Source organism: Podarcis gaigeae, assembly GCF_964106915.1.
Source record: "Podarcis gaigeae genome assembly, chromosome: 1".
In the NCBI taxonomy this organism is placed as follows: Eukaryota; Metazoa; Chordata; class Lepidosauria; order Squamata; family Lacertidae; genus Podarcis; species Podarcis gaigeae.
In genome coordinates this window covers 94,523,910-94,550,775 of record NC_139678.1, presented here as the reverse complement: position 1 = coordinate 94,550,775, position 26,866 = coordinate 94,523,910, and the positions used below count along the sequence as shown (strand labels likewise).

Here is a 26,866-nt window from a genome sequence, read left to right as displayed (position 1 = left end):
AGACAAACTAACAATAAAAATTAATGGGTGTGGATTTGAGAGGATTCCAAATATGAAATTAAACACAGGTTGCATGATCAGAAAAGGGTGAGCTGTGCATAACTAATGCCTGGCCTACAGATAAACAAAGAACTCTAGTCTTTCCAACTGACTATCCGGCAATCTTTCATAAATGATAAAATAAGTCAATGCAACTCAAATTGTGTATTCTGCCTCTATAGCTGGGGATGTGAGCTGATGATTTGATGCTACAGCTGTTTCTTTATCTTTACTCTCTAACATGTCAGCCTCGTTGAAAAACCAATTTTATATGACTTATCTCTTGTAGGCTGCACTCTTGCCGAGTTGCTGGAACTGTTAGCCGTGTGCTGTCTCCCTTTATGCACAACCATGTTCCTACATGCTGGACATTACCAGCTTTGATTACAACCCTTTTGCATACGCATTGGAACAGCTATTCTGGTTCTTATAGTTTCCTTTAAGATTTGGCAGCAATTAAAAGGCTGAATGTTTACAAGAGCTGCCTTTAAACAAGCAACACTTGCATTCCCGCCCCCCACCCAATGTTGCATGCCAAATTCTGAATATCCAGCAGGAAGGACATATTCAAACTGTGCTATTCAAAGGAACAAGGATAGATATTTTAATAACTGTGTGGCTTTACAGCATACAGTATATTTAATTATAGGCTAAAAGTAAAAATGTTCAGACTGATACCGCCTTTCGAGGGAGGTTAGACTGACACCTTCATTGGCGATTTCCCCCCAGTGGGGTGGGGTGGAGGTTAACAGTACAGTTCTATTATACATGTCTATTCAGAAGTGCCAATAAGTTCCATCAGTCCCAGGTAAACATATATTGGATTGTAGCTTATCAGTGCAATCCTCAGTATGTGCATGTGTGAAGTGGCAGGTAGTCACTTCTAAAGCCACATCAGGTCATGGTGGGGAGATAATGGAAGTGTGTGCGCACTGGGCACCCCCCCCCCCGTTCTAGTAAGGGAAGAAATAGTTGTGCCACCTCTGGGCTGGTGTACAGGGGGAGCCCATTCCCGATAAATGAAAGGGCCTCCATTCCACCCTGGAATGTCCCACATCAGTGGTATCGTTAGGCCCAGAGAGATATCTGTAGGGATCTGTAGGCATTCTCCTCTGCTGCCAGAGGTGCCCCTGCTCAGTCTTAACCTCCTGCAGCCAGCAGATCGGTGGGGTTAGGACTGTTGTAACCTGCCATTTTTATTCTGCCAAGCGTTTGCTGCATTTTAATTCTTACCTGCATGTGAAGTCATTTTATTGGCTTGCTTTGAAGTTTTATGGGTTTTAATTGTAACACTATTCTAATATTGTAAACTGCCTGGGGACCCTTTTTAAGCCTGACTGACACCATACAAATGCTTTTTAGAATTATGATGCAATACCCAATGAAGTATGATGAAGACAAATAGTAGATTTCACGTTTTGATTATTCCACAATGCAAATCTAGAGCTAGGTTTCTCCTACGTAAATTTGAGTGCTCTTGTGTCTCCTACTGCGGTCTAGTCAACTACATACCTTCATCTCAGGTAGCTAAATGTCTTGGGCCATTGGGCCAACCCTGCCAGCTGTCTATGCCACTGGTTTTCAACCTTAGGTCCTCCTCAGATATTGTTAACTACAACTCCCATCGTCCCTGGAGTCCCAACAGCCTGTGGGAACTCCAAGGCTGAAGAACACTGCTTCACGCAGATTTTCATCTGAACATGTAGAGGTTGGGAGTGACGATAGCGCAAGCAACCCCATTCTCCTACCAATTTTGAAACATTGTCTTAGAAGGGCTGAACTGCAGCTAATTTCAATGGCAAATAAGCTGTGAGAGTTTGTACAAATGAAGCTGGCCCACTCCGAAAGGGACTGACAGGCTGTTGAGAAGGAGTATGCAGGAGGCCCCCAAATGCAATCAGATACTCCCACACTAATGCCCTTAGAAGCAGAACTCTTGAGGCACTGAAAACCTCCCATTGTCTTTTAGGCACCACTCTGCTACCAAGGATAATCCCACGGAAAGGTAGAAATCTTGCTACAGCAATCTCATGTAAAGTTGAAGGCAGAACCACTCTGATGTCCCTGCAAATATACAGTGTGGCACTCATCCTGCCTAAAGTTAACCTAACTTTTTGTTATCTTGTTTACTTTACCCAGAAACAAATTTCCCAGGAACGAATCCACTATTGCCTTCATTTCTTTTATTTATTCTGTGGCCTGTGTAAAAAGACTAACTTGCTGTTCTTCTGTGTCAATGTGCTATGCTGCTTTAGTGGAAATGTCACCGTCCCCCCCCCCCCACCCCAAGATCAACACATTGCTATTTTCTGTGACCTCACTCAAACTCAACTCCCTTGCCCCAAACATTATATTCTGTTTTTTCACACAGACTACTTCAAAGGGCCTCAAGTGTACCCCCTTTACCAAAGTCTGTTGCGTAACCAGGAAAACTTTGCTCTTGAAAGCCTTTGGAGGAAATTAGCAAATGTGGTTTAACGTTTTGAGGGTTGTCTGCACTGCTGCATTTTACTAATGATCAGGCTGAAGTAGTCTTACGGTTCTTTTCTGTTAAATAGGATCTGTTTTCTGTTGGAAATTGTGATAAGGTCACTATCTATGGTGGAAGGGCAGTCTAAAAATCTGGCAGAAAATATAAATTTATTATTTTGTCACTGACAGATAAAATGACCTGCTCAAAAGTCAGGTAGCTATGGCTAGGTCACCTTTGCAAGTGTGTCTTGCTTCATGACTTGTCCCTGTGTGCCAGGGAGCCCGAACCCCCTAGTTTACTGAAGAATTGAGGGCCATAAAGCCATTAGGGAAGCAGCTAGCACTAAAGTGTTAAAATACTTGCATTGTGCCACAGTGGGCATGTCACTGCAGCAATCTACAGGCCTATGAGGCTGGTTACCATTGCCACCCTACTGTTTTGATGCCTGACTGCTACTGCAGGCTCTATTGCTATCTCCTGGGTTTGACTGTGTTCCTTGAACCTGCTACCTAAACTTGGCTCAGTTTGATCTCCTGACCCTTAGACCAGTTGCATCTCAGCCAATGGCCTGCCCCTCTGATGAATGACACCCAACTGTGCCAAATCTACTCCAGCCACACTCTCACAAAAGCTCCAGTTACAGATAGGTAGCCGTGTTGGTCTGCCATAGTCAAAACAAAAAAAATCCTTCCAGTAGCACCTTAAAGACCAACTAAGTTAGTTCTTGGTATGAGCTTCTTTTGTTCACACTTGTAAGACTGTCATCTATTTTACTTGAATAAATGCAACACAGGCAAAATTCACCACAAGTATTTTCCAGCAATCTATCACAATCTAGAATAAGTTGCACCTGTTGGTTTCGGCATGTTATGCAGCAAAGAGTTTCATGCAGGGGGAAATATGGCAGCCCTATTTGTCCTGGTGTTTGTGGCAGAATTCACATGTACTTGCAGTGGCAAGAGTCACTTCTTCTTGGTGCAATCCATACAGTGTCCCATCCTTGATACACGCTTCCTTCATACACAAATTTGTGGAACTGTGTAAGATCACATCTGGGAAGTGCCGTGAACGGGCTCCGAGACAACTGCTCCACTATAACTTCACTCAGTTAAGCAATCAAATAGTAGCAGTACCTGGAAAAGGCACACATCTCCTGAATTGAGATTCTGAGGTGTACTTATTACATGTGTGAGAGTCTCTAGCCTCAGGCAGGAGTGATGTGCAAGAAAGCTTATCTTCACCAGAAAAGGTCACTCCACCTTAGGAAAGGAATTCTCTTATCCTGCAATAAATCTACAGACAGGTCAAATGAAATACAGTAGTAGCCAGAACCATAAATAACCAATCTTCACTATTGTAGGCATCCACTGGTAATTGTTTTTGCATGACAGATTTCTTTAAATGGATTTAATTTGTCAATCAATTAAACCTACAGCCCTAGTTTTTCTTTTAAAAGGGGGAATACTGAACAGCTGTCCTTGGGGTGGGATAATACTGTAAAGAAACTGTAAAGTTTCTTTCCATGTGTAAAGAGCTGCACAAGTAATGGAGAACAATTATCCAATTGGTAGTTGCTCTTTATTATTCTGATGAATTTAAAAATACAGCACAATGCAGTTTTGTGTCACATTATACAACTTACTTTGATTTCTATTTTTATTTTATTATAAACATTTTAAGCTTGCTATTTTATTTCATTTTTCCAGGCAGGGCCCTTAGGAGTTTTAACAACAGCTGGTCAAGCAGCAATTCTGCTTGTGAAGATGCTGATGTGATGAAGGAAAAGCTACCATACTTCTCTCAAGGGGTCTGCCAAGGGGGGGGGGGAAAGGGGGGGAAGAGCTGGCTATAGCACTGCTGTTAGCTTTGGGTGCAATAATCATTCAGTTTTAAATATAGATACCATTGCTAACTTTTACTTTTAGCAAACAATTAATGGTCCAACGATAGACCACTATGCGCAAAGGAGCGTATTCTGTTGCATCCAAATCCAGGTAAAAATATACACAGAATAGCAAACACTTAAGTCTGAAAACAGACGACCAGTTATAAATCTAACCCGCTATTTCCCTGCGCAGCAATTTAAATTTGCAGTGTAGGAATGGCTCAGAAAATGCGACAGGACCCAAACGCAGAACCAACCCCTCTTTCCTACTTGGTTTGAAGCATATCTGTCTAATAATGATGATGATGATGATGATGATGATGATGATGATGGAAGAGTTGACTGGAACTTCTTCTCTCTCCACACTCAAGCAAGCAAACCAACTCGCAACCCAAATTTATTAGGAAGCGCACAAAGCTCAATCCTTGCATATTGTGGGGCGCCCCCCCTCCACTTCTCGTCGCCGGTCTGGGAGGCAGCCGGCAGCACCCACCACCCCGCTGCCCGGTCTCCCGGTCCCGGCGGCCTCTCGGGCCCCGGACTTCCCTGCAGCCTCCGCGGCTCGGCGGAAGCGGCTTTGCCCCGAGTCAGGTGTCGTCGTCGTCGTCGGCAAGGCGAGCCCGCTGCCGGGTTAGAGAAGACGCGGGAGGCGGAGACTAGCAAGCAGGCAGGGGAGGGAGAAGATGGCGGAGGCAGAGTGAGTAGAGAGCTCGGCGTGCCTGCGGCGGGGCGGGCGGAGAGGGAGCGGGACTCGGCCGCGGCGGGGCTGCAGCCGACGAGCGGGGAGGGCGCTTAGGAGGGGATGCAGCAGCGGCAGCAGAGGGGGCGGGGGGCTCCCATATATCTATATGTCTATCTGTACCTAATAGGCAGCTGTAGAGCCTTCCCCGCGCCCCTCCTGTCTCTCCTGGTTTATGGTGACGGAGTTGAGGGGCTCCTGACGCCTGCCAGTCAGAGGGAGACAGACAGACAGACGGACGGACGGTCAGGGGTGATTCTCATGCCACCCCCCGTCTAGACAGCTACTTTTGTAAAGGGTGCTTGCTGCTCCTTGCCCTCCTGTCAAGCCGGAGAGAACGACACATGTGTTCGTAGAGAGAGTTGTAGGGTTGGGAGGGGGGACCCCAAGGGTCATCTAGTCCAACCCCCTGCAAGCAGCTGAATCGCCAGGTCGAGAACCAAGACAAGGCGCAGGGAATCTGTCCTCTTTCCAGACACACACACACACCCCAACACCTCTTCCTCTAACCAGCCAAACCTGAACTTGATACAGCCCAAATTGGCTGGTTCAAAGACCATCCGGTTCAGGAAGTAGCTTGTCTACATCAAAGCCAGGAATGAAGGTTTCTTCTTGCCTGCTGTTTGTATTTATATCCCACCGTTGCACATAAAAGGAAGCGCAAGGCGAAATTATGTCGTTTTGCCAATCTCCCCCTGCCTGCCCAAATTTCATCCCGTCCCCACCCAGTGAAGTCCATGCCTGAGAGGAGGTTTGAACCTGGTCCTAGCTCAGTGCTCCCAGCTAACCGCAACACAATGTCCACCAGATTGCATCCTGCAGTAGACGTCATCCCTTTAGGACAATACACTTCATCAGGTCACTGACTACGTCACAGAAGGCAAAACAGGGAGTGGATGTAGTGTGGGTTTTAGTATTCAGGCGCTTTCTTTGTTTTCTGGTTTTTTGATGCAACAAATTTTCTGCTTTTTGAAAAGGTATCTTCACCCCCCGCCCAAACACACTTATTCTAGTGTCATTTCTTCAAGGATTTTGAAGATATATAATTATGTACAAGGTTTATATCAAGCTCTTATCAGTTCCATCTAAGAATAAAGTGAGGTGGGGGAGAGTTTGTTCGTTTTTTTTATTAACTCGAGGGATTTAAAAGCAACGTCAATCTGCATCACCAGCGGCAGTAGAAATATCTTCAAGTCCTTCCTGCGTGTATGTAAATTGTTCCTGTCTCTGGGTTGGCCCGCAGTGTTAGGCACTTTCTGTTTGTCCATCACTATGTCTCTTGCGTTCCAACCATGCCTTACTAGGTGACTATAGATGGACCCACGTGAGATAAGCTACCACATGGCTATGTGTCCTCTCTGGAACTCACCAAACTGACTTGTACCATCACCAACTTTCTTGAGAGGTTGTAGAAGCATGGTAATGGCAATTTCATTTAAGTGTTTACCTACAGATAGCTGTCCATGCAAGTCGATCTGTGCATTTGTTTTGAATCTGCTATTATGTCGTCAATGGCTGTATAACTGGGATCCACTAAATCTGCTTGCAGTGCCCCTGTAATGTACACTGAGAACAAGATAGTCACTAGGTTCCTTCCCAAAGGCCCTAGCAAACCTCACCAGGAAGAGAAAACACCTTGCATAGTGCTTCCTGGCATGGCAGCCACAAATAACAAGCCAAACAACAAATAGCCAAACATGAAATAACAAGCCAAACCAAAATAAGCGGACTCATATTTGTGAGTCTAGTTATTGTGGTACTGTACAAAGGAGGTTTGTGTGTTGTTCATACAGAATGCAATTTAAAATCATTTCATTTAAAATCAATAGGAAATCTGCTATATAGGTATCTTGTCATTTAGGATATTTGCTCCCCATTGTTTCAGAATAATTTGGAATAATTTGGGGTTTTTAATGTATTTTTTATTAGTTTTTAACATTTTAATAAACATTCATACAACAGAACTTCACATCTTATACAATATTTTTTGGACTTCCGTCAACACCTCTGATGATTTCCCGTTCTTATCACTTATTATGCATTTCTTAATTTCATATTACCTTTAATTATCTTTAACTAATAATTCTCCTCATTATCTTTTTTGCAATGTTTCAAATAATTCACCTTACAAAATTTCTTGCAAACTTACTAGCGTAATCGGTTCATCACAATTACTTTTCAAATAATCCATAAATTTACTCCAGTCTTCTGAGAATCTCTGGTCCTGCAGGTTTCAAATCCTTCCTGTTAGTTTATCTAATTCTGCATAGTCCATCAATTTCATCCTCCATTCTTCTTTCGTTGGTAATTCTTCTTGCTTGCAGTTTTGTGCCAAGGAATAATTTGTAAACATGTACTATAGTATTCTGCATTCCAGACTGAGTATTTGTTTTGAAAATGCCTTCGTTTTTCAAGGCCACTGATGGTGCAATGCCTTCGCTAGGGAGCTTTGCAAGAGTTGCTTCAATGCAGGAGATCTTTTCTTACCTTGCTTTATGTGCTACTCAACCATAAATTTGTGCGATACTAGTGCATTGCTCAAGAAGAGTTAATATAGTTAAGTATTGTAATAGTTAATAGTTGAGTTGCCTTTAATCTCATTTTTGAGAAAGTGATTTATAAATTAAAGGTATCTCGGGGTGCAGCTACAATTCAGTTTCTGTGAATTCCAGTGTGAACTAGCCTGATCTATATTTCCTTGCAGATTGGACTAATTATCCTTTGGAGTTTGTATTTCTCCAAATTTTGTGATGTAGTTCTTGGCTCAACAACAACAAACCAAGTGAGTTATTTTAGGATAAAACATGTTTAGAAATGCACACAGTGAGATAAAATATGTTAAATTAATACAAATACGTTTTGCAGATTGTTTAAAAGCAAATAGCATTTTAAAGCAGGAATGAGTTTGTGAATGAACATGTGCAAAATTAACCCAGGCCGGAAATAGACAAATTTGCCCTTCCCTGGTCCATAAAAGCTTCCATATGCATGTGGAGAGGATCTCTGCAAGTGCACCCAAGCCCTCTTTTTCCTTCTTGCTCTGCACCTTTTACTAGTTGCACTTTCATGGTGCCGTATGTCCTGCTGCTTAGCCAGCCATTCTCTGTGATGAGAGCTCTTCCTCTGCATCACATTCCATTATCTGATGGCCTGATTTTATATCGGGCCCTGCCATGTAGGCTACTCACACAAAATAGAAGTACCTCTTGCTGGCATTATGGAGAGGACCAGATCAGAAGATAACTCTTATGTGAGGGTGATTATACCTAGCACAGTGGCAAGTTGAGAGTTGGTAAGGAGGTGGGCATCACAGAAAACAGGACCCCACATGCAGCCACAAAAGGTCTTGTCTGGACACTAGTCTTCACACAGAAATCTCTTGAACTGTTGTAAATACTTTATTGTGTCCCCTATCCCCCATCAAATGTAAGACCGTTCCATTTTATATGTAAAAGAACTGAAAAATGACTGACGGCCTTGTCATGTCTGCTTTAGGGGATTTGCAAAAAATTGTTGGTGGGGAATGAACACTTGGCTTAGCTTTCAGTTGAGGAGGAGCAGGCAAAAAACATTTTATTTATACAGGCCTCTAGCCTGCAAGCTGCCTTGCAAACATATTTGAATTAGTTTTAACTGATTTGGTGTTTTAATTTTCTTTTGGGACTGATGTTGTAGCTGCCCTTGGATCTTTTAAAAAAAACTTTGTATTTTATAGCTGTTTTGTGGTATTTTTCTATCTATATTGGGGACAGTGCCGTCAGACCAAGGCATTGCCCACTCATTTATGTCATTGACACATGGTCCCAGAACTAGTTACAGGTAGGTAGCTGCGTTGGTCTGCCGTAGTCGAAACAAAATAAAAAAATTCCTTCGAGTAGCACCTTAGAGACCAACTATGTTTGTTATTGGTATGAGCTTTCGTGTGCATGCACACTTCTTTAGATACAAGAAGTGTACATGCACATGAAAGCTCATACCAATAACAAACATAGTTGGTCTCTAAGGTGCTACTGGAAGGATTTTTTTTTTTATTTGGTCTCAGAACTGTGCTTGATGTCTTGACTACAAACCCAGAACGAGGTTCTGGACGCAGATTTCAAACATTAGAGGACCTTCCAAAACCCAATAGTAGAGTCTGAAAACTCTATTTCCTGCTTTGTAGCAAAACACTGTAATGTACCTGCAGTTGCCTAGATCAGTAGGCAACTTGACTGTTGAACTGTGAAGAGAACTGCAAATGATAGGGAACTACTGTAGGAAGTCTGCACAGAGATGGCAATTAACCAAAAGTGAGACCTGATGGTCACCAGAGCAAAGAATGTTATGACAAGGTCATTCTGGACCAAAGGAAAGCTTAGGCTGCATAAATTGCAGAGTTGGAAGTGGGGAAATCAGCCTTCAAAACAAAGCAAAAACAACCACCCATATGATCACATAACTAAGGCATACTTCTATGCCTTCTACATCAAGTACTGTACTCAAGAAAATTCCACACTCCTCACCAGCTCTCCCTACACACCCCCTGGATCAGACTGGCAGAATTCCTTTTTCAGACACCTCTTTTTCCAACCTGTCAATCAAATATCTTGTTCTACATGGATCCGGTCTTACATTTGTGTATAACAAGTATTTTGACTGACAGCTTAGTCACCTGGAACGTTAAAGGGAGGGGAAAACCCTCCCCCAGAAGCGTTGTTTTGCACATTCTGAAGCTGCCAACCGTTTGCATCTTTTGATAGCGCTTATTCATAAGCAAGTGGAGGAGATGTAGCGGCAAGAGACTGTGTGTTTCTTCTACGCCACCTCTTATTCAGCAGATTCTCAGAGCACACAGAACTGCCTGCAGGTGTGGAGTACTGCTGCTGGCCTGCACTTCTGCACCCAACAAATTGCCAACTGAGCATAGTAAAAAAATAAAAAATAAGGAAGTTGCAATCACTTTTCAACCCACTTCCACAAAGGTAGTCTAGCAAGGTTCTGTACAGCCCTCATATTTATGGGACCGCCTTTCCTGGTATGCCCCGCGGAGGACCTTAAGGTCCATGAATAATCATAGTTTAGAGGTCCCGGGTCCTAAGGAAGTCAGATTATCCTCCACCAGGGCCAGGGACTTCGCAGTGATGGCTCCGACTTGGTGGAATGCTCTGTCCCATGAGACCAGGGCCCTGCAGGATTTAAATTCCTTCTGCAGGGCCTGTAAGACGGCGCCTGGCTTTCAATTTGAACTCAGCCTGATCTATTCCCCTTCCTTCCCTCCCCCTCCCCTTTTTATGAAGATTACCTGTTCTGGGATCCCACAGCTAATTCTCCCCTGGTCTCCTCGCTGGCCCAAATAGGACTAATTTAGCCAGCTAGTCCTAGTGATCATCTAATGTTTATTGGATGGATTTCCCCCCTAAATTAATTTTTGAATTCTGAATTTATTGTCATTCACGTTTTATACTGTATTTTATGCTGTTTTTTGTTGCATCAATTAAGTGTTTTCAATTTGTTGTTACCCACCCTGAGCCCGGTTTTCTGAACCGGGAAGGGCAGGGTATAAATAAAAATTTATTATTATTATTATTATTATTATTATTATTATTATTAGGAATGCTTTGGGATCCCTTTGCACCAGATACGCAGTTGGGAAGCAATAGGTGGTGGTGGATCTTTGCTCACAACTAGTGTGCAGGTTCTGAAAGAATGCATCAATTGTCAACACAGCACCCATGCTTTCAGCGGTCCAGCTTTTGGTGGTAATATTTTGTATTTTGAAGAGTTTGTGGTGAGTTGGATGAAAAGCCTTGAGGGAAGGCAGATGGCTAAGACACTGGGGGCAAGATGTAGAAAAGGGCACAAGAAGAAATGCTTTTTGAAGGCTTAGGTTGTGAGTTCAGAGTAAGAGTTGATTGTGTGGCTCGGCTGAAGCTTCTGTGGGTGACTTCTGCTTTTCCGAGCAAAGCAAACCATTGAATGGAGTTAAGCTTGGAAACTCTGCAAAAACTTGAAAGGTCTGCCTGTACATGCAGCACACCTCACCATGGAGCTAAAGACACCACCTGCACAGCGAGTTCTGTTTTCTGAACGATGCTATCTAAACAAGGATAACTTAAACATTGAGTCATCCCCTACGTAACCAACTGATCACTGTGCCCTTCCATGGAGGGCATCTTGCAGGTACCACCCTATCAAAGAGGTTCATTTCAGAACTGGGCCAGAATTAGGGTGGTAGCATCTCCCCTTTGGAACATATCTATGTCTGCTACATATCAGAGAGGCAACTCCCCTGTTGTCATTCAGTGAGTGCTAAAGACATTCCTGTTTCAGCAAGCCTTCAAAATAGAGATCTTTACCTCTGTATCAGATTTAAAACTTTCACGTGCTGCTGTTGTTTTCAAATATATGTGTTCATTTGTTTTTTATCTATGTAGCCATTTTATATAAGTTTTTATTATACTGTGAATCACTTTGGGATGCCTCGTGGGAAGCGACTCATAGATGAAATAAGCATTAATAACATAATAATTCTGAGCACCAAAGGGTTGGGTTGACTGTTTCGTTTCCTGTCCTGCTTGTCAGCACCTAGCTGGCTCCTGTCGGAAATAGGATGTTTGAATTGATATCTCTTTAGTCTGATCTGGGAAGACAGCTCTCCTATTCCTATGAAATTCTTCAGGTATACATGCACACTCGCTGAAAGGCTCCCTTTTCCTCTTCTACCACACAGAGGACCAGCTTTGGAGTTACGCAAGTTTGCCCAGCCAGGTTTCTGATTTCAAAGCGTACCTTAGTCATTTTCTCTGCATGTTCTGCTCTTCTGGCGCGGGGCTAAGTGTGTGAAGAACTGTTGTGCAAGCACCCCTTTAGCTCACCTGACCGTAGCACTTTGTGTCTTAATAAAACCTGTTTCAGAAATTGAGAACACCTTTAATGAATGAGAACCCTTTACTGAATGATGTTTTTGTGGGGAGAGGAGAGGCACACAGCAACACCAGAAATGGCTCAGTTGGTAGAGCCTGAGATTCCTAATCTCAGGGTAAGGGGCTTGAGCCCCACATTGGGCGAAAGATTCCTTCATTGCAGGGGTTGGACTAGATGGCCCTCCAGGTCCACTTCTAACTCTACAATTCTTTGAAAAGCACCTCTTCTAGAAATCACAGAACCATGGAATTTCAGAGTTGGAATGGACCCTGACGATCACCTAGTCCAACCCCAGCAATGCAGTAATATGCAGCTGTCCCATACAGGGATCGAACCTGCAACAATGTAATTACAGTGGTACCTCAGGTTACATACGCTTCAGGTTACAGATTCCACTAACCCAGAAATAGTTCTTCAGGTTAAGAACTTTGCTTCAGGATGAGAACTGACATCGTACTCCGGCGGCACGGCAGCAGCGGGAGGCCCCATTAACTAAAGTAGTGCTTCAGGTTAAGAACAGTTTCAGGTTAAGAACGGACCTCCGGAACGAATTAAGTACTTAACCCGAGGTACCACTGTATCAGCACCATGCTTTAACCAGCTGAGCTATTCAGGTCTGAATCTTGTAGTAAAGTACACCAGGCCCTGCCTACCAATACTTTCTTCCTACCTCCGGTACTACCTAATAATGCTTGGGTGTGTTTCCATTCTTTTGTTTGCATATTGATCTAACCAAGTCAATTACTGAAGTTGTCATCATTCAATCGTCAGGCACACAAGGATAATTCCATTGACTTCTAAGTAGTCACACTGCTGCGTCTTCTTTCCCCATCAAAGCAACACCCTAGCCATTATACTATCTGTGCAGCTACTCTGATTCTATTCCTGATAAGTTCAACTTAAAGCTAGGCTCTGCAGTTTATTATGCAATCGCTAATCGCTTACTATCACAGCAATTTGTGGAATCACCTCTTTGGGAGGTTGCCACATTGACTTGGTATGTTTAAGTTTGTGGTAACATGATGTGTGCCAGGCTTTGGCTAAAAGGAAAACAAAAGAAAAGAAAACAGGCTATGCTACTTCGGTGATTCACCATTACCCCATGAATGTTTGGCTGCCTATGATATTCCATGTTTAGTTCTCAGCTTTTGGGGAGACGGGCCTTGAATCTTTCTTTTTTTTAAAAAAAATTCTTTTTATTGATTTTCGCTTAAATAACCAAAAAGAAAAACGAAAAACGAAAAAACAGTTACAACCATTACATAAAACCCCAAAAACACAAATAGGAAATTAAGTAAATTTCTGAACATAACAGAAAAATAGCGACCGTTTCCCATTACGTTTCTTTGTCTTCTCATTTATCTCTTTATATCTTAAAATACTTAAGTCGTTCCTTTGTACACCTATTGACTTCTATCCCTCCCGGTTTCAGGCTTCTTAATATGAGTAATTTATTTCTCTTGCAGTTAATAAAAATATAACAGATAGGTAGCCGTGTTGGTCTGCCATAGTCAAAACAAAAAAAATTCCTTCCAGTAGCACCTTAAAGACCAACTAAGTCAGTTCTTGGTATGAGCTTTCGTGTGCATGCACACTTCTTCAGATACACTGAAACAGAAGTTTCCAGACCCTTCTATATAGTGAGAAGGTGGGGAGGGGTATTACTCAGAAGGGTGGTGGGAATGGGTGATTGGCAGATGTCCGTGTTAGGTCTGGTTGTAGTATTATTGTGGGTTAGGAGTTGTTTAAGGCTGGGTGGCTGTCTGTAGGCAATGAAAGGTCTTCCTCCCAGAGCTTGAGAAAGAGAACTGCTGCTGAATTACAACTTATCACCAAACTTAAAACCATGGAGAAACCTGGCCTGAACAAAGACCTTGGATTCTTATCTCATTATACATGACAAAGCCATTTTTCACCTTTTCACCCCTTGCTTCTTCCTGTAAGACCTATTGCAGTCGTTAAGAGTCGTCAACAGGCTCATCACAGCTATCTGCCAATCACCCATTCCCACCACCCTTCTGAGTAATACCCCTCCCCACCTTCTCACTATATAGAAGGGTCTGGAAACTTCTGTTTCAGTGTATCTGAAGAAGTGTGCATGCACACGAAAGCTCATACCAAGAACTGACTTAGTTGGTCTTTAAGGTGCTACTGGAAGGAATTTTTTTTGTTTTAATTATAATGATTTACACATCATAAGATCTATATCAGTCCTGCTGTAGTTTTTATGTTCTTATAGTTCCCTTCAATGTAAGTCATAAATTTGTTCCAATCGTTAATAAACTTTGTATTTTTTTGGTTTCTATTTTTTTGTGTCATTTTTGCGAGTTCTACAAATTCTAATAACTTTGTTTGCCAGTCTCTAATTTCTGGGGTACTTTGGCTTTTCCAATTTTGGGCAATTAATAGTCTAGCGGCGGCTGTGGCATACTGAAATAGCGTTTTGTCTTCTTTTTTAATTTCGTCCCCAATTATTCCTAGTAGAAAGGCCTCTGGTCTTTTGGGGAATGTATATTTGAATATTTTTTTAACTCATTATAAATATGTTCCCAGTATTTCTTCATTACATCGCATGTCCACCACATGTGGAAAAAGTTACCCTCTTTAATTTTACACTTCCAGCAAAACTTATTACCTGTTTTATACATTTTCCCCAGTTTTGCTGGGGTAATGTACCACCTATACATCATCTTTTCTAAATTTTCCCTCAGTGTTACACATGCTGTGAATTTCATTCCACTAGTCCATAAGTTCCGCCACTTATCATACTCTATATTATATCCCAGATCCATTGCCCATCTTGTCATAACCTCCTTTATTTCTTCATCTTTGGTGTCCCATTCCAATAATATATGATACATTTTGGATAATAGTTTAGATTTGCCCTCACTTATTTCTATCTGGAATTTGGATTTCTTCTCATTCATCCCTACTTTTTTGTGTTCTGTCCATATTGCGTTTATTTGGTGGAATTGTAGCCAGCTTGCTAATTTACCTTTCAACTCCTCATATGTTCTCATCTTCCATCCATTTTCTGATCTTATTAGTAGGTCTTCATAGGTGAGTCTGAAAAAGACGGGCCTTGAATCTTTCAGCAATAGAGACCAAAATTCCTAGTATCAGTTTTGTCAAGATTACCGTATTTTTTGCTCTATAAGGCTCACTTTTTCCCTCCTAAAAAGTAAGTGCGTCTTATGGAGCAAATGCAGGCTGCGCAGCTATCCCAGAAGCCAGAACAGCAAGAGGGATTGCTGCTTTCACTGTGCAGCGATCCCTCTTGCTGTTCTGGCTTCTGAGATTCAGAATATTTTTTTTCTTGTTGTCCTCCTCCAAAAACTAGATGTGTATTGTGGTCTGGTGCGTCTTATAGAGCGAAAAATACGGTAAATAATTCCTGAAGCAGTGATGATGAACCAGAAAGTTTAGTAAAAATCATTTCATTTCCATTTTGTTTTCTGCAACTTTCTATCCAGATGGTGGTTATGGGTGTTACTCAACTAAGTCTTACATAGAGTAGACCCATTGAAATAAATGAGCATGGGTAAGTTAGGTCCATGGGTGTCAATAGGTCTACTCTGAATAAAATCTGGATGCATATGACCCCAGGATTTAAAGCTTTTATTCACAAATGAGGAGTAGAATTTTATTGTACTAAAATAAATGAAAGCTGATGCTACATTTATCTTTATATCAGCAACTTATTTTTTTTTTAGCAGAACCTATATTTTCAGTTGAGCAGTGGGCACCTATGGACTTCTTCCCATGTGAGTAGCCACATTGCCAAAGTGCTCTTTTAACCCAGTCCTCCCCACTGTGAATAGTGACAAAAAAGCCTTTCTTGCTCACACACATTAGTGTGCATTCATTGCAGAACCTGATGCCTCTGTATTTTAGTGGGCAGCTGAGACATGCACCAAGAGCAGCTGTGCTTGTTTTCTACTCAGAAGCATCTTTGGAATGGGTTGAATCCACTTGCCACTTATTCCCTGTACAGTAGCTCTCCAAAGGTGCACAAGGATTGAAAGCTGCAGAAATTGGCTAGTAGAAGTCCTCGTGAGTTAATGCCATGCTGCAGCAGCCTTCTTCAAAGATTATATATGAGTGCGTTCCATAATTATATTGTTTGTTTGTTTTGTTTTGCACAGGATTTGGAGTATACCCTGAATTAAGAAAAATAGTATTGCTTCAAGCTTCTTGGTCATCCTGCCTTCTCTCCCAACATATGCGTTGCATTCTGCTGTAAGTACAGGCGGCCATGGCAGATGACGATGATACGCAGCCATCCATCCCAAAGAAGTGCGGTCCGTACATTTCCTCGGTGACCAGCCACAGCCTGAACTTGATGATCCGCGGGATCGTCCTGTTTTTAATTGGTGTCTTTCTTGCTCTAGTATTAAACTTGCTACAAATTCAGAGAAACGTCACCTTGTTCCCACCAGATGTGATCACCAGCGTCTTCTCTTCGGCTTGGTGGGTCCCGCTTTGCTGTGGAACAGCATCAGGTATGTCGGAACAAATGCGGCCGGAGAGAAACCTTATTAGGGGAAACATCATGGGCTTGATTCGGTCCGCAGAAGCACCATTTGGCATTGCCTCCTCCTTTCCTCCAAGACACCTGTGGACATGAACCAGGCAAGGGGCGTAAAGAGGAACGTGAGGTCTGGGTGCACCTTTTGTATCTATGCACTTCCCTGTCTCCTCTGCTCAGCCATGGAGAATGAGGTGGACAGAGAGTCACAGATATGGGAGGTGCATCATGTAGCCCTAATGTGCTGGAACCTAATGTGCCGAGAACTCATGCGTGCACATCAGAGAATATGTAGATGCTGGATTCATGCAACTGTGCAACCCAGTTACAGCTCCCCCTCTTGCTGCTAGTAGGGATTAGCTTGCTGGGATGTCTTAGATTCTGGCAGAGGAAAGCGTGCCAGGTATTCTCCATTCGTCATTGCTTCTCATGGGCCAATCTGGGCATGGCATCCCAGGGCCAGATTTACGTATAAGCTAAACAAGCTATAGCTTAGGGCCCTACTCTCTTGGGGCCTCCAGAGAAATTTAAAGGGGGGGACTGGATGTACGTTTCCAAAATATAAGATAAAAAAATAAAATAAAACCTACATACAGCAACAGTGTTTTGTGTTGTGTAGGCTCCTATGATGTAAGTAATGGGCACTGCCTGCTAGTCTGCTCCCTCAAATCTCACTGGTTTGCTCATTTCTATATATAGGGTGCCTACATTCTGCATGGACTGGTTGCATGGCAACATGTGCAAATGGCTTTAGATACCTATTGGGCCCATAAATTACCATATAGCATACATTCAACACCAAAAACAGTGACAATTTGTTGTGGACAAAGGGCAGCTGGGCATATAAAGGGCCCCATTACCTTCAGTAGCCTAAATCTTCAGTAACCTAAATCTGGCCCTGCATCAACCACATGACTGGCCCTAGGCAGAGAGGGAGGCCTAGCTAATCTGGACCAGGGCTGGTGGGAGGGGACGCCAACACTTTGCTTCCGCTACAGTCCCAGTCCGGATTGCACCTCCCCTCCCCTGGCTGCAGTTTAGAAAAGAAAAAGCAGTCATGGGCAGCCAGTTTGCATTCAGTGATCCAACTTCATTTTTTTATATAAAAAAAATCTGATTTCAATTTCCATTTGGTCCAAATTTATTTATTTTGAAAATCTGATTTATAGTAGAAATGTTCTTAAATTTTGCAAGGCAATGCTGATCTTAAGTAAGTAGCATGGTCTGCTGAATTCTTTTGATTGAGCAGAATTTCTGTAAGCCAGACTGCTGGTGGGGGCTGATGAGAGTTATAGCCCAAAACATCTGGAGAACCCCAGGTTGGGTAAGGCTTTTGTAGTACAATGGCAACTAGATTTCTGTGGCAGGGTAGGGTACATATCTTTCCAGTCTCCCTACCACTGATTCAGCCAACACTTTAATGAATTTAGTTGCTGCATAAGATTTTTATCAGCGGAAACCTCTTGGCAGTGGAGTCAGGGGGCAGCACTAGGGGAAGGTTCTATTGTAAGTAAACCTCCCATAATATGCCAATATTTTCCTGAGGTGCTGCTTGTCAGATTCTGATACAGGTCAATAAACCGATCTATTGTCTAGGAAACAGGTTTTTGTTGTTGCTGCTGAAGATAATCTTCAAGGCTACGTATCTTGCATTATCTAATTACTTTCCTTTTGTACCTTTTCATGGAATTAATACACCACAGATTTTACAGAGGATTCAGATTTGAAAGGAATTGTCTGTGTAAATTGTCTGAATGTGTTGGTTTTCTTTTCTCAGGGGTGTGTGTGTGTCTGTGCGCGCTTGGAATATTTTGGTCACAGTTAGAGACTCATTTTATCTCTAAACTGCCTGCCTGTCATCTTTCCTTTTTATTTATTTATTTTTTGCCCATCTGAAATCCTTGAGTATTTTACTGTACCATTTGCTTCATTTTTATTTTACACCTAGATTGGCAATTCTAGACATAAGCATTTGCTTGGCTTGATTGTCTTTTGCCATCCTTCTCCACCCTGGTCCCTCTGGAGGTTTAGAGTACAGCTCCCAGCATCCCGCACTGTTGTTGTTTGCTTTCATTAGCCACTTTCCCCACAAAGGTGACTTGAAGCAACTTGCAAAAATGGTACAAACATTAAAACCGGATACAGTGGTACCTCGGGTCACAAACACTTCAGGTTACAAACGCTTTGGGTTACAAATTCCACTAACCCAGAAATAGTACCTCGGGTTGCGAACTTTGCCCCAGGATGAGAACGGAAATCGCGCGCTGGCAGCAGTGGGAGGCCCCATTAGCGAAAGCGCACCTCAGGTTAAGAATGGTTTCGGGTTAAGAACGGACTTCCGGAACGAATTAAGTTCATAACCCAAGGTACCACTGTATTAGGAACCCAAACAGAATGAGAACCTAAAAACACATCCATATATAGGTCTCAAACACCCCACCCCACTAAAAGAGGCCACAGATAGCTGATACTCTGATACTCTCTAAATTAAGGGGCTAAAGCCTTAAGGGTTCAAAGAGATGTTTTTGTCTGGTGCCTGAAAATACATAGCAGTGGTGCCAGGCATGCCTTCTGGGGGAGAGTGTTTCACAAGTAGGATGCTGTCCGTCAAAAGGCTTGCTTTCATGTTTCCACCCTCTGCACCTCTCTCAGTGGGTGCACATGGAGAAGGGCCTCAGGTGATGAACACAGTCTTGACTTGGTTCATGTGCGGACAGGTGGTCCTTGAGAGTGAGCTGCATGAGGCTTCATAGGTCAAAACCAGCACATTGGTTTCCCACATTGCCTGGGGCTAATGGAAGTTCTAGTCCAAAGCATCTGGAGGGCATTCAACAAGGCTGAAGGCAAGGGCAGTGGCAGAAATTTTTTTGCTAGCGTGTTTTCATCTGCGGGAAGTTATAAAAAAATATGTCATTTCGTAAAATTAACTAGTAATGTAATGAATGGTTACCAGTATGTTATCAGCCAATTTAGGGAGCGTCAGCGAATGGCAAATTTGGCAGAAGTCATAATTGTTCCTTTGGCTTTTTGTTGTTGTCATTTACAGCTGTGATTGGGTTATTGTACCCCTGCATGGATCGACACCTGGGAGAGCCACACAAATTTAAGAGGGAATGGTCCAGTGTGATGCGGTGTGTAGCAGTCTTTGTTGGTATAAATCATGCCAGTGCTGTATCCTTCTCTATGGTAATGAAGTTGGCAGCCGCATCCAAACTTTTTTCTAGGAGGCCAAGAGCTAAACAACAGCTGCCCCGCTCACTTCACTGGGATTGCACGCCTGGTGCACTCCCCGACGTGGCAGTGAATTTATTAGTTGCCCTTCCATTGTTAACTCAGGGTGATTTACAACAGTTTCAAGCTACATGTTTAAAATAACTTAATAAACACAATAAAAAATCCAGTGTGGCTGAAGAAAGCTTGGCCATAAAACAGCAGCAAGAAGCAATAAAGTATTAAGAAATAACATTCTCGTGGCACAAGAGTTCACACTAATGACAGGGTGCATGTAAACTTTTAGCAAGGTGGCTATCCCAAGGAAGGCACTTTTGCAAGCCAACACGCACTCATGAGTAATTGCATGCCTACTAAACAAGCATCATGCCTTTGGTCTAGTCCTAAGAATGCTGCGAATGGTCAGCTAGGGATGTTCCAGTTAGATCTGATTTTCGGAAAGCTGTTCAGTGTCAGGAAAATCAGAGTTGTGTTATGCTTACTGGCAATCCCTTTGAGGCAAAATCCCAAAACAATTAGTCAGTGTTCCGCTGATCTTCCGAAACCGTTCCTTAACGACGCTCACAGAAAGTGGATTTTGCCAACAACATCCAGTTGTCCCTCACACTTGCTGCACTTTCAATTGGGCTGTGGTGGACGTTTGATCGATCTCGAAGTGGCTTCGGCCTGGGAATAGGAATTGCATTTCTTGCCACATTGGTGACTCAGCTTCTCGTCTACAATGGAGTTTATCAGTAAGTGTTTTCTCTTCAGTATGGCGATTGTAATGTTAGGATATTAGAAGAGGTATCGGGGTTGGTGCCGATGAAATACTAAAAACTATTCCGACTCCTTGCCCAGCGTGCATCAATCCCATCAGAATGGATGGTGTGCAAGATTGCACCAGAGGTGCGGGGATTTGCATGGGCCTGTCCTTTCGGCTTTGGGACTGTGTGCTTCTACACCTGCCTGCTCTGTTTTAAAAGAAGAAATAGAAGGGGAGAGGTGTTCAAGCAACAGGACCACAAGCAGGACCCCACACTTGGGTTCCCAACCTTGCAGCAGATGTCTGCCCTCTTCCCAGTTTACAAGGCCAAGGGAAAAGCTTAGGGGTGTTTTGGCAGCTGCATTGCCAATGACCTATGAGCAGCTTAGCCAAAGCACCTAGGGCCAAAACAACAACCCTATTGCTACCTTTCCAATCTCAAACTTGGAACTAGGGAAGGAAGCCTGGCGTTACATGGAGGTGCAGCATGGGGTCAGGGGCCTGGCTGCAAGCTTTTGCTTGACTTCCAGTGCCCAATTCTGACATTGTGGGCTGGGCTTAAGGTGCTGTGCTGATTCCAATGGAAGATCTGCTGGGCAAGGGCTGGTGTCTCAGCCATTGCAGCACAGTGCTGCTTATGGGTCTTTTTGCAAAGCTTCAATGCACAGTGAGCAGGCTGTGCCTCGTTTTTCAGAAACGGGACTGTGTCGGATACATTAGTACAAGCTGTTACTTGTACCAGTTCAGTCTTGAGCCCAGGCGACAGCGTCAGAGTGTCGGAGGTTTCCTGTTTCTTTGTGCATTCTTTCATGCCTAACCATGACTCTTTATCTCTCCCTAGATACACATCTCCTGACTTCCTTTATGTGCGTTCCTGGTTACCCTGTATATTTTTTGCTGGTGGAATAACTATGGGGAACATTGGCAGGCAGCTGGCAATGGTAAGTTAGTCTGTCAGTGCTGGGATTATTTGCAGCATACTTGTGAATAATTTTGTCTACCTTTAGATGTGTGAGCCATCCTTTGCAGGCCACATCCAGATAACTGTGCTTCTGTTCAGGCAGCTCAACATACAGCAGTACTTGTGCTTTCCAACCCTGCCCTGTTCTCCACTTAACTACACTCACTATTCAGTTCACAGTGCCTTGTAGGATAAAACCCAAGATGTACCTGATGTTGTTTGTGCATGAGCAGAACTCCCACTTGCATAATGGGACTTTACCTTCTCAGCTACCCCTGTAAACCTACCCCACAACATGCCCTCTAAACCTGCTCTGGACAGCTGGGAGACCTAGAGAAGTTTGGTAGGGGGTGGGAAAGCTGCAGAGCACATGACAGCATCATGAAGTCCTGCTGTGTGAGTGGAAGTCCGTTCAACACAACGTTGGATTCAACCTGCAGATTGTAGGAATAAGGCGGAAAGCTGGGCTCCCAGAAAATTTACCATGCTGAGCTCCACTCATTTGCATCTCTTGTTCTCAATTTTTACAGTGTATCCTTTATTGTGTGTGTGTGTGTGTGTGTGTGTGTGTGTGTGTGTGTGTGATTCTTGGAGACACTTACCACTTAATTTATGTGTTTTTATTTTGTAGTATGAATGCAAGGTTATTGCAGAAAAGTCTCATCAGGACTGAAAAAGAGCAAAGCATACCTTTCTCAAGGAGGATGAATGACAGACCTGGAAGAACTGGCACCAAGGAGTACTTTATAGTGTTTTCAAAACAGTCGTTGCCCTCTCTTGTGTCTTCTTCTGCTCTCACTCATTGTCCCCCTTGGCCTGTTCCACCTGCAAAAGATACTTTTTACTGCAATCTGTGATTGCTACATCTGTAATTCACTTGAAAATCCCAGCATCTTGGTATCTGATCAGTGTGAAATTCTGCTGGAATGCAACATGCTGGACAAGTTGTTGGTTTTTAGATAGGAGCCTTTACTTTATAAAGTAAGCTAGTCTTGCCATATACCATCCTCTTATTTGCATTATGTTCCTGTGCCAAACCAAACTCTCTCTCTCTCTCGGTTGCATTCCTTTTTTTACCTTTCCCTGGACAACTTGGGGGATTAAATGTTATTAGAGTGTTTCTATTTTATTATTCATGCCAGAGTGATGTAAAGGTGGCCTGAAAAGGCATTGAGGACAGTAAATCACAAATATAATTCAAGGCTGTGACTTCACTTGTCCCTACCCCACCCCACCCAAAAAATCAACAGGTTAGTTGTATGTCAGGTACAGTTATACACAACCAACTTGTTCTGTGTCATGGGTTGATTGTATATTGGATGTAAAACCAACCTGGACCATTCTGCATACGTACAGGTGAGGCTTCTGCTGCAGTCATGATGTCTGTGCCTGCCATGTTCATTTGTAAATAGGTGCATTCTGTTGTAGGACTCTTCATGCAACACTAGCAGTAACACTGCTGCGAGTGCAGACATGGCTGAGATGGAGTGATGCTACTAAGACCACCTGAAAATAAGTCATCTGTGGATGATAGATCTGTTGTGGAAATAGGAAAACCAGAACTTCTTTAAATTCAGTGAGATCAGCCTCTGTTTACTTGTTGGAAGTTTCACTTGCACTATATGCATAAGTGTGGATTCTCACATGCATTCTGATGATAGAAGACACAATCTGCTGTGAACTTCTCCTATGCGTGCCCCATTGAAAAGAATGGATGAGTGGATAATTGTTGTATGCTACAGCAAACGTGAAAGGATCCCAGTAGTTCAGGGATTGGGAGCCCCTTACCCTTCAGGTGTTGTTGGACTCCAGCTTCCATCAGCCCCAGCTAGCGTAGACAGTGGTCAGGGATGATGGAATTTGTAGTCCAACAACATCTGGCAGGCCAGAGGTTTCCCATCCCTGCATTAGATTGTTCTTGGTTAAACAGACTCGAAGAAGGCCAGAGTATGATGTGACCTTGACACACTCTTATTAGAGGTGTCCATTGAGGTTGGGGGTGTGGCAGAAGGGAGAAATGCCTTACTTGTAATGAAGCCCTAAAGTTGTTGATTCTAAGTAAAAAGCATAAGTTGAATCTGTTCTAAACTTGACCAGTTTCATTCTTTCTATTGTCATTCATTTAGCTTTAGAGAGCTGCTTATATTCTTTTAAAGAACATTTTCTTTTTAAAAGAAATATTCTGTAAAAGGTTTTTTTTTTAGAAAATGTGTTACAGTGACTCGAAAGGGCTTGGTCCAAAGAACTGATGTGTTTAGACAAAATGTTTTATTTTTCTTTAATAATGTATATTGTTGTGTTCATTAAAAAAATTGTGGAACAGACAAACTAAGCAGCGTTTTTAAGGCTTGCCTGCTAATATATGAAGAATATGCAATGAAAGCTTGGGACAAAAAGATGTCGGAAGGAAAATGTGCAATCAATAAGACTTAAAGAAAAGAAAAAGCGCAAAAGCAAATAATATGCAAAAGATCAGTAGCTGAGACTTCCCACTTGGTGTTGTAGCTTCCCACCGCAGCACTGAAATGTTTCCAGTGTCATCCTATGGACTTAATGTTATGGAGAAAGCACTTACGCCTTAGTGTATCTCCTTATATGCCCTTCCCCACACTGAAATGCAAACACTTTGTGTATATTTATATGATTTACCGTAATTTTGAAGCATTTCCTTGAATGGTACAAATGTCACTTGGGATTGTGGAGATACTTTAAAATTAAGTCAACAGAGAGCTTAGTATTCCAGCAGAGCTTGCAAGTGATCCTGCTGATTAATATTTATGGGTCAACCCAACTATTTAAAGTGTTCGTTAAAATTGTGGCATGAGTATATTTTGAAGGCTTAAATCTGGCAGTTTGGCCCTTGGAAAACAATAGAGTGACTAAATTAGGCAACAGCAGTAAGATGTGTGGAGCTTTTTACGTGAACTGTACAAGAGATCCCTTACTTAGAAGTTTCTAGTCATTGCTTGTATTCTCCAGGGCCTTCCCACAGACAGGTGAGCTTGGAGCATATCAGCAGAGAGCTAGTAGTTATCAAGGAGATCACCTTCTGTTTCACATGTATAGTCTAGGGCAACTCTTGTTGGGAGTAGATGGTCTTGGGAGTATAGCAGGTCTCTTGTTCCCACAGTTGTTGCTTTTAAATCTAGTTGACACGAAATGTGAAAAGAACTATGAAGGCACGAAGAGCAATTGTGTGGCACCTCAGTTCACAATATGGCATGCAATAGCTAAAAAAGATGGCTGTTCATGGCTATGTTAATTGAATGTTATGAATACCACTGTATTCTGTAACAGACTCTGCAAACTTTGGAGGACTTAACAGATTTGCCACTTACAAATCTTTCTTGCTTTTGTGTCACGTGTTCTTTTCACCCAGCTGTAACGAGGGAGAAAAACTGGTTTTCATCCACCTTGCTGAAAAATTTCAAATGTGGTGTTAAATCTTACATACATCTTCATATATTTATCTCATCCTTTGTATATTAACATGAACATGGAGAATAAAACCTTTTGTATATCGTAACTACTCACCAGGCATCCTTGTATACAAGGCCTTGCACTGTTTGTCAGTCAGTGATAGATAATACATGGTCAGTTTGAAAATGCCACTTGGAATCAGTTCAGTGACTCTTCCATGTCTTTAAGCCAGTGATGCAAAGTCACCCCAAAGTCATTCTTGTGGACTACTGCTTTTCTGTTGATGAGTAGCTTTTCGTTTAACAAAACATGTGTTGATTTTTATGTACCTACTAGCCAGTACTAGAATTTTGGGAGGAGAGGTTTGTAATGGGAATGCCTTAATTACAGTGGTGGGAAGAAGCAGCTACTGTATAATGTGTAATTATAATATTAGACTGTCTTCAAAATGTTCTGTAGAGGATGACTAAGATATATTTTAGATACAACTTTATAAGCACTATAAACTCTTCACTAGTTTTGAATTGTAAAGGTTGACGATGTTTACTTCAAATTGCTGTTAAAAGCAAAACATGTATTAAATATAATTACAGCCTCGTTGAACCGGTTTCTTTTTCATTTTTCAAGAAGCAATAATTGATAATTATCCCGTTTCAAAGATCAAATTAGAATGCTGGCTGTTGGAGCGCCTTAATGGTTATGGAACACCTGTGGAAATGCTACAAGGAAACAAGCCCGTTAATACACATAAATCAGAAATTGCCATGAGTCAAGATGATTGCAGCACGATGGGCCCTTTAAAGATCCAAACCCTTCCAACTATGGTGAGGGCAGCGGAGGTGAGAGAATTAAGTGAAGAAACAAAACTAACTGAAAAAAAAGGTACATTGAAAAGGGAAGAACGAAGAGTATCGGGACAATTTCATCTAATAAAATTACTTTCCTCTTCCTGATGAACAGAGTTGTAATTAGTTTGTTAATGAGATAATTTAATTGCCAGTTATTTTGTTTACTGTAGCGTTGAAGGGCTTCAAATAAGTTATATATGGAATAGCAATACAGTCCTTTCAAATGCTTAAATCTAGCATTTTCACATAAGGTGGTTTGGATGAAGACTGTAGCTTATATATAGTTTTTTAAAGCTCACATCTATACCACTGCTTCTACGTGAAAAACCTTGGGTGACATGTGCTACGCTAAAAGAATGTTCCTAAACTTACCTGTAAAAATGTCCTTAGCCTTTGACTCCCTTGAAGTGCCATAGCTAGAAAGGGAACTATGGTAGAATGGTGTCATGGGAATAGGTCCATTTAAGAATCCAAAAGAATTAAATAGATAGTGAATGGCATATTGCCATCTTTAAAATGTATTCTTCTCAGCAGTATATCCTGGTGACAGGGATACCTAATGCTGCCATAAAAGTCAGTGTATTCTCAGGGGTAGTAGCTGTTCATGGTAAAAAGTTTTCCTCATGAAACTTCTGCAGAATCTGAGACAGTGTGCAATAAATTATGGCGAAAGAAGACAAAACCCTCTCGGGATACAAGGAACGGGCAAGTATCTTTGGGCAAAGAAATATTTCTTTTGTGTTACTTAGAGGCACATTCTGTGGTGTTTCTCACGCTGCTATAGGGGAAAAAAAAATCCTAAGGACAGTTTCCTTTAAGGCTATACTTCTACAAATGTCTGAAACAGAAGAGAAGATGAACAGAGCAAGTACATAAATAAGCACAAAGTGAGTTGGCCGGTCAGCTAATTGACTTTGGTGCCTTTTTACCCAAAGGCACAGAGAGTAAGAAATTAAAACATTCCAACGCAGCATAAAATAACAAAGATGCTAATTACAGGTCATAGCTTGTTGTTCACATTCTGGAACTATAAAGGTGTGTAGACCAAATTGCACAAGTTGGGCAATTCCATAATTCATCTTAATTTTTTATCC

General features: G+C 42.3%; 1 protein-coding gene across 3 annotated transcripts; it reads left to right on the top strand.

Moving 5' to 3' along the window:
* Positions 1 to 4,954: 4,954 nt before the first annotated feature.
* On the top strand, positions 4,955 to 25,527 carry INSIG2 (insulin induced gene 2). 3 transcript variants are annotated; one of them, XM_083753833.1, is made up of 7 exons: positions 4,955 to 5,094; positions 16,185 to 16,278; positions 16,431 to 16,541; positions 19,614 to 19,738; positions 20,366 to 20,532; positions 21,385 to 21,484; positions 22,136 to 25,527. In XM_083753833.1, exons 4-7 carry the CDS (start codon positions 19,640 to 19,642, stop codon positions 22,175 to 22,177), a joined length of 408 nt encoding a protein of 135 aa, XP_083609959.1. In that variant the 5' UTR covers positions 4,955 to 5,094; positions 16,185 to 16,278; positions 16,431 to 16,541; positions 19,614 to 19,639; the 3' UTR covers positions 22,178 to 25,527. The 3 variants fall into 3 exon arrangements, with proteins under 3 accessions (XP_083609959.1, XP_083609958.1, XP_083609960.1); XM_083753832.1 differs by having other exon boundaries at positions 4,977 to 5,094; positions 16,185 to 16,541; XM_083753834.1 differs by lacking the exon at positions 16,185 to 16,278 and having other exon boundaries at positions 5,027 to 5,094.
* The last annotated feature ends 1,339 nt before the right edge of the window (positions 25,528 to 26,866 follow it).